This window comes from Anser cygnoides, chromosome 1, assembly GCF_040182565.1.
Source record: "Anser cygnoides isolate HZ-2024a breed goose chromosome 1, Taihu_goose_T2T_genome, whole genome shotgun sequence".
Classification (NCBI taxonomy): domain Eukaryota; kingdom Metazoa; phylum Chordata; class Aves; order Anseriformes; family Anatidae; genus Anser; species Anser cygnoides.
In genome coordinates this window covers 33,513,417-33,525,260 of record NC_089873.1, presented here as the reverse complement: position 1 = coordinate 33,525,260, position 11,844 = coordinate 33,513,417, and the positions used below count along the sequence as shown (strand labels likewise).

Sequence of the window (11,844 nt, the reverse complement as noted above, 5' to 3'; positions counted from 1 at the left end):
ACCTCCAAGATCACCCAATCCAACCTCTGAACTAACACTAACAAGTCCTCCACTAAGCCATATCACTAAGCTCCACATCTAAATGTCTTTTAAAGACCTCCAGGGATGGTGACTGAACCACTTCCCTGGGCAGCCCATTCCAATTCCTAACAACCCTTTCAGTAAAGAAGTTCTTCCTAATATCCAACCTAAACCTCCCCTGGCACAACTTTAGCCCATTCCCCCTTGTCCTGTCACCCATTCCCCCTTGTCCTGTCACTAGACACGTGGGAGAATAGACCAACCCCTACCTCGCTACAGCCTCCTTTAAGGTACCTGTAGAGTGCGATAAGGTCGCCCCTAAGCCTTCTCTTTTCCAGGCTGAACAATCCCAGCTCCCTCAGCCGCTCCTCGTAAGACTTGTTCTCCAGACCCCTCACCAGCTTCGTTGCCCTTCTCTGGACTCTCTCGAGAACCTCCATGTTCTTCTTGTAGCGAGGGGCCCAAAACTGAACACAGTACTCGAGGTGCGGCCTCACCAGAGCCGAGTACAGGGGGACAATCACTTCCCTAGCCCTGCTGGCCACGCTGTTTCTTATACAAGCCAGGATGCTGTTGGCCTTCTTGGCCACCTGAGCACACTGTTGGCTCATATTCAGCCGACTATCAACCAGTACTCCCAGGTCCTTCTCTGCCAGGCAGCTTTCTAACCACTCACCTCCCAGCCTGTAGCTCTGCTTGGGGTTGTTGCGTCCCAGGTGCAGGACCCGGCACTTGGCCTTGTTGAACCTCATACAGCTGGCCTCAGCCCATCAGTCCAGCCTATCCAAATCCTCCTGCAGAGCCTTCCTACCCTCAAGCAGATCAACACACGCACCTAACTTGGTGTCGTCTGCAAACTTACCAGAGAAGATTGATTCTATTTTTTTTTTCTGATGTGCTATTGTCATTTTTAGGCTCTGCTTCATTTGTAAAACGTTTTCCACCTGGCAGTAAACTGCAACCACTGGCACATCTCCCAGCTATGGAAGTACCCAGTAGCATGTGCAGTTAATTTTCCTGGTCCTCACCAAATCACCTCACAACTCACACTAGAAACCAAGAAGACGCTTCTTTTTAAAGGGTGTAGTGTGCGCAGCCCTGGGGCTTGGGAACGACACCACTGCACCCCCCTCCAGGAGAGAAGCCTCACCCTGCCCTTTGTGCTCCCTTTCCATGCCCTCCCCCAGGCTCCCCTGGGGCCTGCTGCGGGTCCTGTGGGCCTCCTGAAGGTCCATCAGGAGGACAAATGGTGCCTGGGGAGCAGGACAGGACACTGGAATACCAGGGCCTTCAGCCTGGGCAGTGGCTTGGAGGGCAGGGAAGGGAGGCCTTGGCCTGAGGTGGCTGAAGGGGTGGGGCCGTCATCCCTCTGGCCTGTCCCTTCTGCTCCTTTGGCGGTGTTGCTTCCTTACAGAACCCTTCCTTTATTCTGGCTATTTGGAGATGTGTTTTGTTTCCAGAATTTCTTCAAGTGCTGCTCTTTTGCAATGTGTTTGTGGCATCGTCCTGCCTAAGGAATTGCAGCTAGTAACTTCTGTGGGGCAGGAACCTTGTAACCCACTGTGCTTCTAGTGTCCCTGGCACAACAAGGACCGGAAACAAATTGTGAGAGCTCACAGCATCTAGCTGAGAAAGTACATTGGTATCTGAGTATCAACAGTGAGTGAAATGCACCTGAAAAGGTTGTATCTCTGCTCTGCATAAATGTTCCTTTGAAATGTTTTCCTGTTCTCTGAGTTTCTCAGGACCAAATCCAGCATCAGTATGAAACAATCATTAGCATTTTAATCTCCATTCTTGGCAGCCTGAGCTCCAGCAACTGTCAACAACCATCAAGATCAGACGAGGCCAGAAAAGAGCATTCAGGGATGAAGTAGTCAGGAATGTTAAAGATAAATCCACATTGATTATAAACGCTTATTCAAATGCCTCATTTAGGATCCAAATGCAGAGAGGTTTTGTTCTAGGAACAGCAGTAAGCAACCTCCCCACTGATAGGAAATTGTGATGGCTGCAAAATTTCTAATGGCTTTCAGATTTTTACTTGCTGTGGAGTACCTAGATGTGGGAGTATCTAGATGTCTTTGTACCAAGGCCTAACAAGCTGACTTTCACTTGTGACCATGCATATGTCTAAACTGTGTCAAAGACACGGCTTCACCTACTGCTGGAGTACTCCGTTTTAGCTGGTGTGTTTACCGACATCACACAGGATGCTTTATTTAATATTCCAGCTGCATAGGTTAACAGACTCAAGTAGCTGCCAAAGAATTTCCAAACCACTTTCCTAGTAAAATTACTGTAAATAAATTATATTTTCCCATCTTTGTAAACAACATGCTGAAAACTCCTTGCCAAGAGATCAAAACTCAACAACTGTTTTCTGGCATAATCCTACACTTCAGAATTTTTAAGTAGCATTGTACTTTGTTGGAGTCTCTCTTGAAACAGTGAATAAAGTCAGAGTCGCTCATCATGTTTGCTTCATTAGTACTGGAGAAGCCAGAAGCTTCAGATGATGCCATTCCATGTAAGGAATTGCTGATGATGCCCATCGACTGCATCTGTTTTGGAAACAGGAAAGGAAGTACAAGAAATAGCTGCATATAAACAAACCTTTAAAATACTAGTGCGCAAGTCAAGCCAAGTATCAAGTACATTGGGCTGTTCTACTCTTGCCTTTTCTTGTATATATCGAAGATAGGTATAAAGCTCCTAACAGAGAAATAACCCTGCCTGTTTATTCCTATCAGTGCCCACACCAAAAGACTAGTCTGAAATGATCTGATATACCAGTAATGCAAGGACTATCAGAGTTAAAGATTCCGAATTGAAGTAGAAACCAATGCTTGGTAATGATTGCTTCCTCTTAAAGGAATGGAGCAAATCAGTCTTTAGACTGATTGAACTAATGAAAAATTACATGCAATAATTCACATCCTAGTCACCAGAATTCGGAATGGAGGTTTAAAATGGTTTTGTAACTGGCATCTAAGCTAACCCATGTCATTGTTGTCTTTAAGAACTTGTCTTGTTGTCTTTCAGAACCAGCCTTAGCAATTGTTCCCTTGGAAAGGAGCTCTCTGCAGCAGACTGCAGTGACAGTTGAACTAGTTAGAAAGTGAATCAGAATAACTTGAACACAATAATCTAACTATTTGTGGCGGTCCGCCCACACCTCCTTTACTCTCCTAGAAAAGTAAAGGCACTACTGGCTCATATTTGAAGCTGTCAGTAGTTCTATTCTTTGTCCTTGTCTCTGACTTTCACATATTGCATATCAATAAAATGCTGATCTACACATTTGAACGTATACAATGTCATCTACATACCTGTCACCACATGAACCAAGTCACATCCTTTGGCTGAAATATTGCAGGATCTATATAACAAAGTCCACCTGTTTCATTAGTATGGCATTTTGTGATCACTTAAGGAACATGAGGCAATGAAGAGGGCTCATGCAATTTGAATAGAAGTCCCTTAAGTCACTTGTGCAACATGCCTGGTATGAACAAAATTTCCATTGGAAACCTTACCTTTTCTGTAACTTTCTCAATCCCAGTCTCCAGCTCATGAACCATCTTGCTGATTTGCTTAGCTTTGCTAAGGCTGTCATCAGGTAATTCTTGATGGTGCTCAATGTGCTGGTTAAAGTGGGAAAGCGGTTCTTTCCAGGCGTGCAAAAGTTTCAGTATCACATAAGTTAGTTCTTCTCTCTTACAATTTGAAACAGTAAAGAATTTCTCTTAGTTTGCAGCAGCTCACCCGAACACAGACAGGCTCACAGTGAAATCTCTGTGGGGTTAAGAGTTATATGTGCAACTCTGTGGTTTTGAAATATTCTGAACATAAGGGGCTACTCTGTCTCTGGTTATTTGCATAGATACATGAAACACAAAAATTCTGTTTGTCTTCTTTTCAGCTTTTTTAGACCCCTGTGCTCTGGAGCACAGCATTAGCAAAATGGTGGCACTCCTGCCCAGGTTACCTGGGACTGAGAACGTTTCAGGAACTCCTGAATGTCTCGAGAGCCCAAAAGGCCTCATCCAGACATTTCAGGTGGCTGGTATGGGAGTGCAGCTATTGCCTCACACCTCACAGGTCACAGCCGTGTCACTTAAAGGTTCACTGCAGACATGCTTCTAAGAAAAGGGTCTGGTGCTCTGGATGGTTGCCTCTCTAACAGGAGCTAGATGGCCGTCTGACCCTTGCAGCCTCAGCTCAGAAGTGAGGTTGAATGCTTCAGGCTTCCTAAACCAGGCAGCGCCTCATTGCCCATTACCCATTATTCAAGGTGAGCTGCTGAACGCCTTAGGGAAGCTCCTCACCTCAGCACAACCAGAGCCAGACGCTGACATTTGTCTCCCTCTGTCTCCTCCTAGAGGCAAAAGTGTCTCCTGCCGCTGTACCCTCGGCTTTCCAGACTTTTTCTGTCTAAGAAAAGTCTTCCTGACTTTCTCTGAACTAAGAATGACGCCTAAAACAGCTTGCTGCTTTCCCCATACCTACCGATTCAGAGAGAACCACTGTGGCATCTTTCTCCCGATCGCTTTTTACACTTTGATTAATCTAATACATATCACTCTTACAGTTTCCTAGGTTTCTATTTCACAGAGCCACAAATAAATCATATATATGTCAAAGGGGTGTCTGCTTGTCAGTCGCTTGTCTCAAGTTCCTCTCTTATGACCCACAAAGATGCGCTCCCGCAGGCAGCCATGTGGACACACCGCACGGCTCACAGCCCGACCAGGCAAGGGAGCGCGGTGACAGGCACCTGTTTGGGGTCAGCACGGGCCAGACCCTTCAAGACAAGGCGTCGGGGAAGCACCAGGGGCTGCAAACTTCGCTGCTGGTTCCCCACCGGCCCGGGGTGGGGGCGAGCACCCGGCCGCAGCGTGACGGGGGCTCCGACGGGGTGGGCGGGGGGTACGGGGGACCGGCGAGGACACGGGCACAGGGGACCGGGGGGACACGGGCACGGGGCATCGGGGCTGGGGCCAGGCACAGGGGACCGGGGGGCCCCCCTCGGGGCCGCCCCCTCCCGCCCCGCCGCCGCAGCCCGTCCTTACCGGGATTTTTTGGGCGTACTCTTTGCCGTTGGGGGTCAGCATCCCGGCCGTGGGGCACCTCCGTGCGGGCTTCCCCAGCTCGTTGTCACGGGGAGGAAAGCGGTTTTCCTGCGGGGGAGGAAACCCTGAAGAGAGCCCCATACCCTTCCCACCCCCCCAAAACCCGTCCCGGCACCCACCAGCTCGGCGCAGAGCGCCGTGGAGAGGCTGTGGATCCTGCCCGAGTGCCGGATCACCCGGTCGAAGAGGTCTGCCACGGTGAGCCGGAGGCAGCCGCTGTCCCCCGGGGCGCACACGGCCGGCGGGGCCGCCGCCCGGACCAGCAGCCACAGCAGCGCCAGCGCCGCGCCGGGACCTGCGGAGAGCGGGGGGCGTCGGGGTCCCGTCCCGTCCCGTCCCGTCCCGTCCCTGCCCCTATCCCTGCTCCTATCCCTGCCCTATCCCCGTCCTCACCTGCCTGCCCCGCCGCCCTGGCGAGGGCCATGCCGCTGCTGATCCCCGTGCCCGCCGCCTGGGCGCGGCGCTGCCCCCCGTCCCCTATATAGGGCGGGTGGGGTGTGCGCGGCGGGGGCGGGGGGCTGCTGGGGGGCTCCTCCCCTCGCACCGAGCGGCCCCGGCTGCCCACCGAGGGCTGGCACCGACAGCTGCCCGCCCCCCCGGGCTGCCCCCGGCCCTGCAGCACACGGGGGCCGTCGGAAATGGGGGGTCCCGGGCTCTTCACGGCTGACCGGGGACGTGGGGGGACGGGGTCCCGCTGGCGGGGTGGGATCCGCACCGTCAGGGCACCGAGGGGGTGAGGTGAGGGCTGAGACAGGGGGGAACTGGCTCCTGTCAGGGGTAACGGAGGGTTCATGGTGGTGCAAGCATGCCTGCTGCTGCGAGCATGCTTGAGGACAGCCTCATAGTGCCTCATAGGGCTGAGAGGATGAGGGGTAAGCAAAGCACTCGGGTCAGGCTCCCCAAAGATGTGCAAGCTCTACAGACTTGTTTGGTGTCTTTTAATTTCTGGCAGTGAGATCCTGAGCAACCCCGTGAGACGTACGAGGAGAGGCAGGGTGCTCATCACCAGGCTGCTGACACCTCAAACTAAGGGCTGCTTCCAGCTGACCAGGAGGGGATCCTGAGCACAGGGGCTCACTGCGGTGTTTTCCAGGTTTCGGCACCCCACCCCTCGGGAATCCAAAGGGATCAGCTTTGGGTCTGGCAGAGCTGGACTCAGGGATTTCCTCTGCCTGCAGGTGAGGGAGGCCAGGGGATGGCCGTGACTGCTGGCTGTTAGAGAGTCTGCTCTGCCCTCCTTGCTGAAGTTTGTTCACGTCAAAGGGAACGGTCTGCTCAGAAATGAGAATACATTTGACATGTAATTATTCTTTTTTACATTTGACATGTAATTTTAGTGCTGAGAACTAAAATGTCAGCAGGCACTGTGAGTAGGGAACCCATTTGCCTGCTTGGGTTCTGTTTCCTGTGTTTCCATCTGCTTAAGGGTTTGGCTCTTTGTTAACAAAACAAATTTTTAAGCAGAGTAAAAAGATACTTCCATTTGACCAATGGAAGGTTGAAAAGATGGCACATGAGAAATAATATTCAAACATTTTTCTTACACAGTCTACATTGCATTTATTCATACAGACATCTCAAAGGAAAGTTATTTCTCTCTGAGAGGCACCCACAAATCATATGTCCTACCGGGGCAAGTCTTGCTGTGATGTGCACTGAGTTAGCATTAGTTGAAAACAATCTTCTGTCTTCTTTGCTGAATATAAGCAAATATCAGAAATCTCACTACTGGGCTGGTCCACATTCTCCTCAGCCTCTACCAGCCATACAGTTTAGCCACCCATTCACACCAATATACCTCTGAACCCAACTCAAACTCATATTTCCAAAATTCCCCAAAGTTACTTCTAACAGCTGCTAGCACCGTGGATCCATAATAGACATTTTATCCCTCTTTTTCTTGATTTTCTAAAATTAGTTTTTAAAGCAGTTCATTAAAATGTACTTAACAATCAGTAGAGATTGTTCTCATTCTCTTACCTCTGCTTTATCTCTAATGAATAAAACAATGCAGTTAATTTTAGTGGTTAAAGCTGCTGGGCTAGTTCTTAATGGAAATCATTCAAAATGCATTGACAATAGCTCTGAGCTATTTGGTAGCTGATAAAATGCTTCTGGCTTGTGGTCCAGATGAAGGCTTGCAAAGTTAGGATTGGGTAACTATCAAAAAATGAGTAATCGTGCATAAAGCAGGGTCTGAAGAACATTGGTAGTGTGCATGTGGGAAGCACATATATTGATGGTTTGTTTTTATTGGCCAATAGACATTTTCTTTTGGTTTTCATGCCTTGGAGAAATCCTGGCATATGCATATCTTATCCTAGGCAAGATTTCTTAAAATGTTAAGAAAATTTTGGTGTTCTGGAGGAGCTGTGAACTTGCGCTGTGGAAAATATTAATGACCTGCACAACAAAAAATGCAGTACAACTTAGAGGAAAGAATCCATATTAAATTATAGAGTTTCATTAAAGGTTACCGTTTCTAAAATGAATAATATTCTCTTAACCAGTGATATATCAATACTTAGAGAATTTTCATTCCTGGCTTTTCACTGGTATTTTAAGTTTGTGGATGACAACAAACTGGAAGAAGTTACTTGTATTTTGGAATTCAACGTGATATCAAAAATTAGAGAAATGGCCTGTAGAAGGTAGGGTACAGTTCAGGAAAGACAAAACACAGCTACTCCGCTTAGACAGGAACAAGTGAGTGCCCAAACAGAACAAGGCAGCAGTTGCACAGAAGAGGATCATAGCTCATAAGAAATAACAAGCTGAACCTAGGTCTGTAGTATCTTACTGTTGCCTTGTGTTTATTTATTTATTTGTTTTGCAATCTGGAGCATGTGCTTTGAAATGCTGTCTGTGAGACATGCAGAATAATTCTTCTGCCATACCTTGCATTTGTGGGGCCTCAGCTAGAATACTGTGTTCAGTCTCAGACATCACATTTCAAGAAAGATATGAGCCAGATGGAAGGAGCTCAGAGGAGAAAAACAAGAATGATCAAAGGTTGAAAAAACAAACATATCCTACAAGGCAAGACTGAAGGAACTGGGGTTGTTAGCTCTCTAGCAGGGAAAGATGAAGTGAGATATAGTTTTCAGATATACAGAAAGTAGCAGCAAAGAGGAAGACAATCAATTATTCACCGCATTCATTATGGCTACAACATATAATGAGATTAAACTGCAGAAAGGGAGATTCAAATGAGAGATTATAAAGAAATTTTTAATGGTTAGGAGAGTTAAGGAGTGGAACAGATTGCTCAGGAACACTGTGGAATCTCCATCACTATTTAACCTTTCTCACAAACTTTCAAATGATTTTCAGAAAGTCAGCAGTAAGCTCCATGCTGCTGTGGACAGGAGGATCAGTGGGCAACATCTGACCTCTCCCCATTTCTAGCCTGCTGTAGATTTATACTGCAAGACCAACTGGAGCTCATTAGATACTCAAAATCACTCCCAACTTTAAGTCAGGAATGAGTAAAACATGAAATAAAAATGTTTCAACCGAATACTGTCCTCTATTGCTTTTCCCTTTTCCTATAACATAGCAACAGGCACATTTTACAGAATAAGAAGGGGCAAGTCATACTCTTGCACTCTGAAAGTTAATAATTTGAGCTCTTGAACAAAACAATATGGAAATGATGTAACCTGGATCTTAGAAGTGAAACGCAAAAAGAGCTCACTACCTACTAACTACCTACAGAAGCAGTCATCCATTTTCTGAAAGCTGGATCACACATCTATGGTTTTACTAGTTCTGTAAAGAAAAAGGTATACTTCTGCAAGTGTATCTAGAATCATGGGAATGATTTCTAAACATACCTGATGCTTTGTGTTTCCAGAAACATATCCAGAAGATATGCAATTTGCTTAAGTGATTGTAAAAATATGCTGAAGACTATACAAATATGTACCTAAAGTATTGTGTCCATTTCATAGGTAGCACAGCCCTAACCCTCTTGGTCTTTGTCATTAACACTTGTGCTTCCCAGTCCAGGTCGTAAAAAGTCACTGGCTTGTTGGATAACAGTCTGTGGAACAGTCTGTAGCATATATAATAAGTGAAGAAGAAACAATTAACTATTACTACTGATAAAAAAACAACTAGTCTTTGGGTTAGAAATAGATGAATCTTCTCATTATATAGGGTCTACAAGGGAACACTGTCTTTTTAAAGTACTGCTACTCCGTTTCCCCTGCTAGCCCTCATACAGACTCCTGCCAGTTACCCTCTTCTTTGCTGTTGGACTGAAGTCTTTCCTGGGAGCCATATGCAACTGATTGAGCATGCATACATACGTCTGCATAGTGTTTACAATCTCGATGAGACCAGTTGCTTTCCTTAAACTCTTCAAAGAAAGTCCACAGAGGTTTCTGTATATTCTGCTACAGTTCTTTGGGATGGGAAAACAGAAGCCTGGAGTCAATGTCATTACTTTGGTCATTAGTGTCCCAAGGCCTAACGATGTTACTGCAAAAGTGAATGGTTGCTACAATATTGGAGTTTGTCTTTTGGAGAACAGAGTCAATTTGCTATTAAGTTTTCCTCACTATCTGCTTTTACCAATTCATGTAGAGTTGTTTCGCTTTTCTGTTCTCACTTTTAATATCTCTTTCATTATCTCTTCACTCTCTGAGAAATTTTTTACTTTCATCAACTAGATTTCTTTCTCTTTTTTGCTCGTTTATGTCCTCTTTCTCAATTTTGATAATCACCGAGCCTGCTTTTATTTATCTCTTTGACTTTTTAAAAAGTCAAAACTCAGAACCAGCTCACCATTGTCATCTTCCTCAAACTGTCACCCTCCTGTCTTGTCTTCTCTTGACTTTCACAAATATATCCTTTACTGGTGTTCCTGCTGAGAGAGCCTTTATGGAACAGACTTCTTGATGATCTTGTCATAATTCATTTGCAAAATACTAAAGGGACTATACTAAACACTCTATGTTCAGAGCATGCAATGAGATTCTCTTACTTTCATTCAGGATAGGGTTTCTCTCCTCTTATTTTAGGCATCTTGCGTTTAGAAGTGAACAATTTCTGATGTTCATAGGGAGGAAAGTGCCCAGCACCAATCTCTGGTGGTGCTTGTTTTTGCCTGTTGATTGTCAGGGGAGCTTAGGGTGATAACTGTAGACTAAGTCAGGGCAGAGGAATCTCATTCTGTGTTTGCAAATGCAGACGAGGAGCTGATGGAGCATGTGCTTGACATATCAAGTGGAGCCGGAGTGCTGCAAAGTAAAAAGGAATATTGCATTTTCAAAGAGATGGACTTATATTTGGAGCAACCTTTTTTGAACATAAAGGTAAAATTATACACAATATTTGTATGTGCATCAAAAAAAATGCATTCTTTGGGTCATGATCAGGAATTATTTAGAGAAAAAAAATCAGGCAAGTCATTACCCTTGGGCTGAGAATTTTACGGAAATAGAGATATCTCCATCATACATTGGAGAAAATCTCAAGGAGATGTCCTAGCACCCAATGAAATCTGTAGTTGACTTAAGCTGAATTCTGTGACCACTGAGTTAGACCACCGTACTGTTATATCTTCATTAACTTTGATGATTTCATTTACTTTTGGTTCATAGTGGTGTCACAGAGACTGGGTTCAGGTCCCGAGACTGTGTTATTTATAATCGTGCACTGTTCAAAATGAACTGTAACTGACAGGTTAGTTGTAGCATACCCATCTGGAAAAAAATATATGCTAAGTCCTTTGTTTTATAAAATCAAATTATTTAGAGAGTTTACTGAAGCAGGAAAAAAAGAGAACAGCATTATTTCATGCAGTTTTTTTTTTTTTTGCAAGACCGTCCACTGATTTGAAGTTTAAAGCCTCGTTTAAATTGTGACTTCCCGTCTGCCACTATATTGAAATTATCACTGCAGAAGAGAAGCATGTCAGAGGTACCAAAGCTCCAAGTGTTTTGTGAGTATAGTATGGATATAAGTTAACTGCTCTTCATTTTACGTCTGGCTACAGTCTTACAGCATTGGTGAATGAGGAAAGAGCAGCCTGGTCTAGTGGGAGGTGTCCCTGCCCATGGCAGGGGGATGGAACTGCGTGGTCTTTAAGGTCCCTTCCAACCCAAACCATTCTATGAGTCTATGATTCTAGTGTTGATATTGTCAGGCTGTGTCTTCCCCAATGGCATAATAATATTTTACAGTATAAAGTATGCGGCAAGATCTCAAACTTTCCTTTCTTATAGCAGTACTCACGAGGAAAATGATATAAATATATGAGCCAAATCTTGTCAACTTCATTGCAATTCCTGTTACTTCCTTTTCATGGCCTCAAATATTACAAATTTGTTACTATAAAATTCTCCTCACTGTGTTTGAAGAACCAAGCATGCTATGGGTTCTTCCTTCATATTCCTAGTACATACAAGAATAATAACCTTTGATGATGCTACTGAATCATATTTTTTTTCACAGGGTTTCTGCTTGGTTCAGTATACTGTATTCAGCTGAATAAGCAGCTATTCAGTTTTGGTTTTCTTTGTTGTTCTTTGTGTGCTCCCATGCCTTATTTACTGCACACTTTTCAAACCTGTTCTGAATACATAATCCTTTTCCTCCTGGATTTTCTCTATCATTGTTGAATTTCTGTCTGTTCACAAACATTCACTCATTTATTGTCACGGCTTATTCCTGTGGTGAG

The 11,844-nt window shown here is 45.3% G+C and overlaps 1 protein-coding gene across 1 annotated transcript; it reads right to left on the bottom strand.

Moving 5' to 3' along the window:
• Positions 1 to 1,786: 1,786 nt before the first annotated feature.
• LOC106045491 (prolactin-like) lies at positions 1,787 to 5,631 on the bottom strand. Its single transcript, XM_048065824.2, has 5 exons — positions 5,550 to 5,631; positions 5,276 to 5,451; positions 5,097 to 5,204; positions 3,561 to 3,740; positions 1,787 to 2,585 (listed from the first exon to the last, which is right to left on the bottom strand). Exons 1-5 carry the CDS (start codon positions 5,578 to 5,580, stop codon positions 2,391 to 2,393), a joined length of 690 nt encoding a protein of 229 aa, XP_047921781.2. The 5' UTR covers positions 5,581 to 5,631; the 3' UTR covers positions 1,787 to 2,390.
• Positions 5,632 to 11,844: the final 6,213 nt, after the last annotated feature.

What these genes read in the sequence shown, in the direction of transcription:
- LOC106045491 (XM_048065824.2), bottom strand. Translation starts at nt 5,580, where the DNA reads ATGGCCCTCGCCAGGGCGGCGGGGCAGGCAG. An exon ending in CAGGGCGGCGGGGCAGGCAG is followed by an intron (nt 5,452 to 5,549) that starts GTGAGGACGGGG and finishes CGCTCTCCGCAG; the next exon opens with GTCCCGGCGCGGCGCTGGCG. An exon ending in AGTACGCCCAAAAAATCCCG is followed by an intron (nt 3,741 to 5,096) that starts GTAAGGACGGGC and finishes TCAAATTGTAAG; the next exon opens with AGAGAAGAACTAACTTATGT.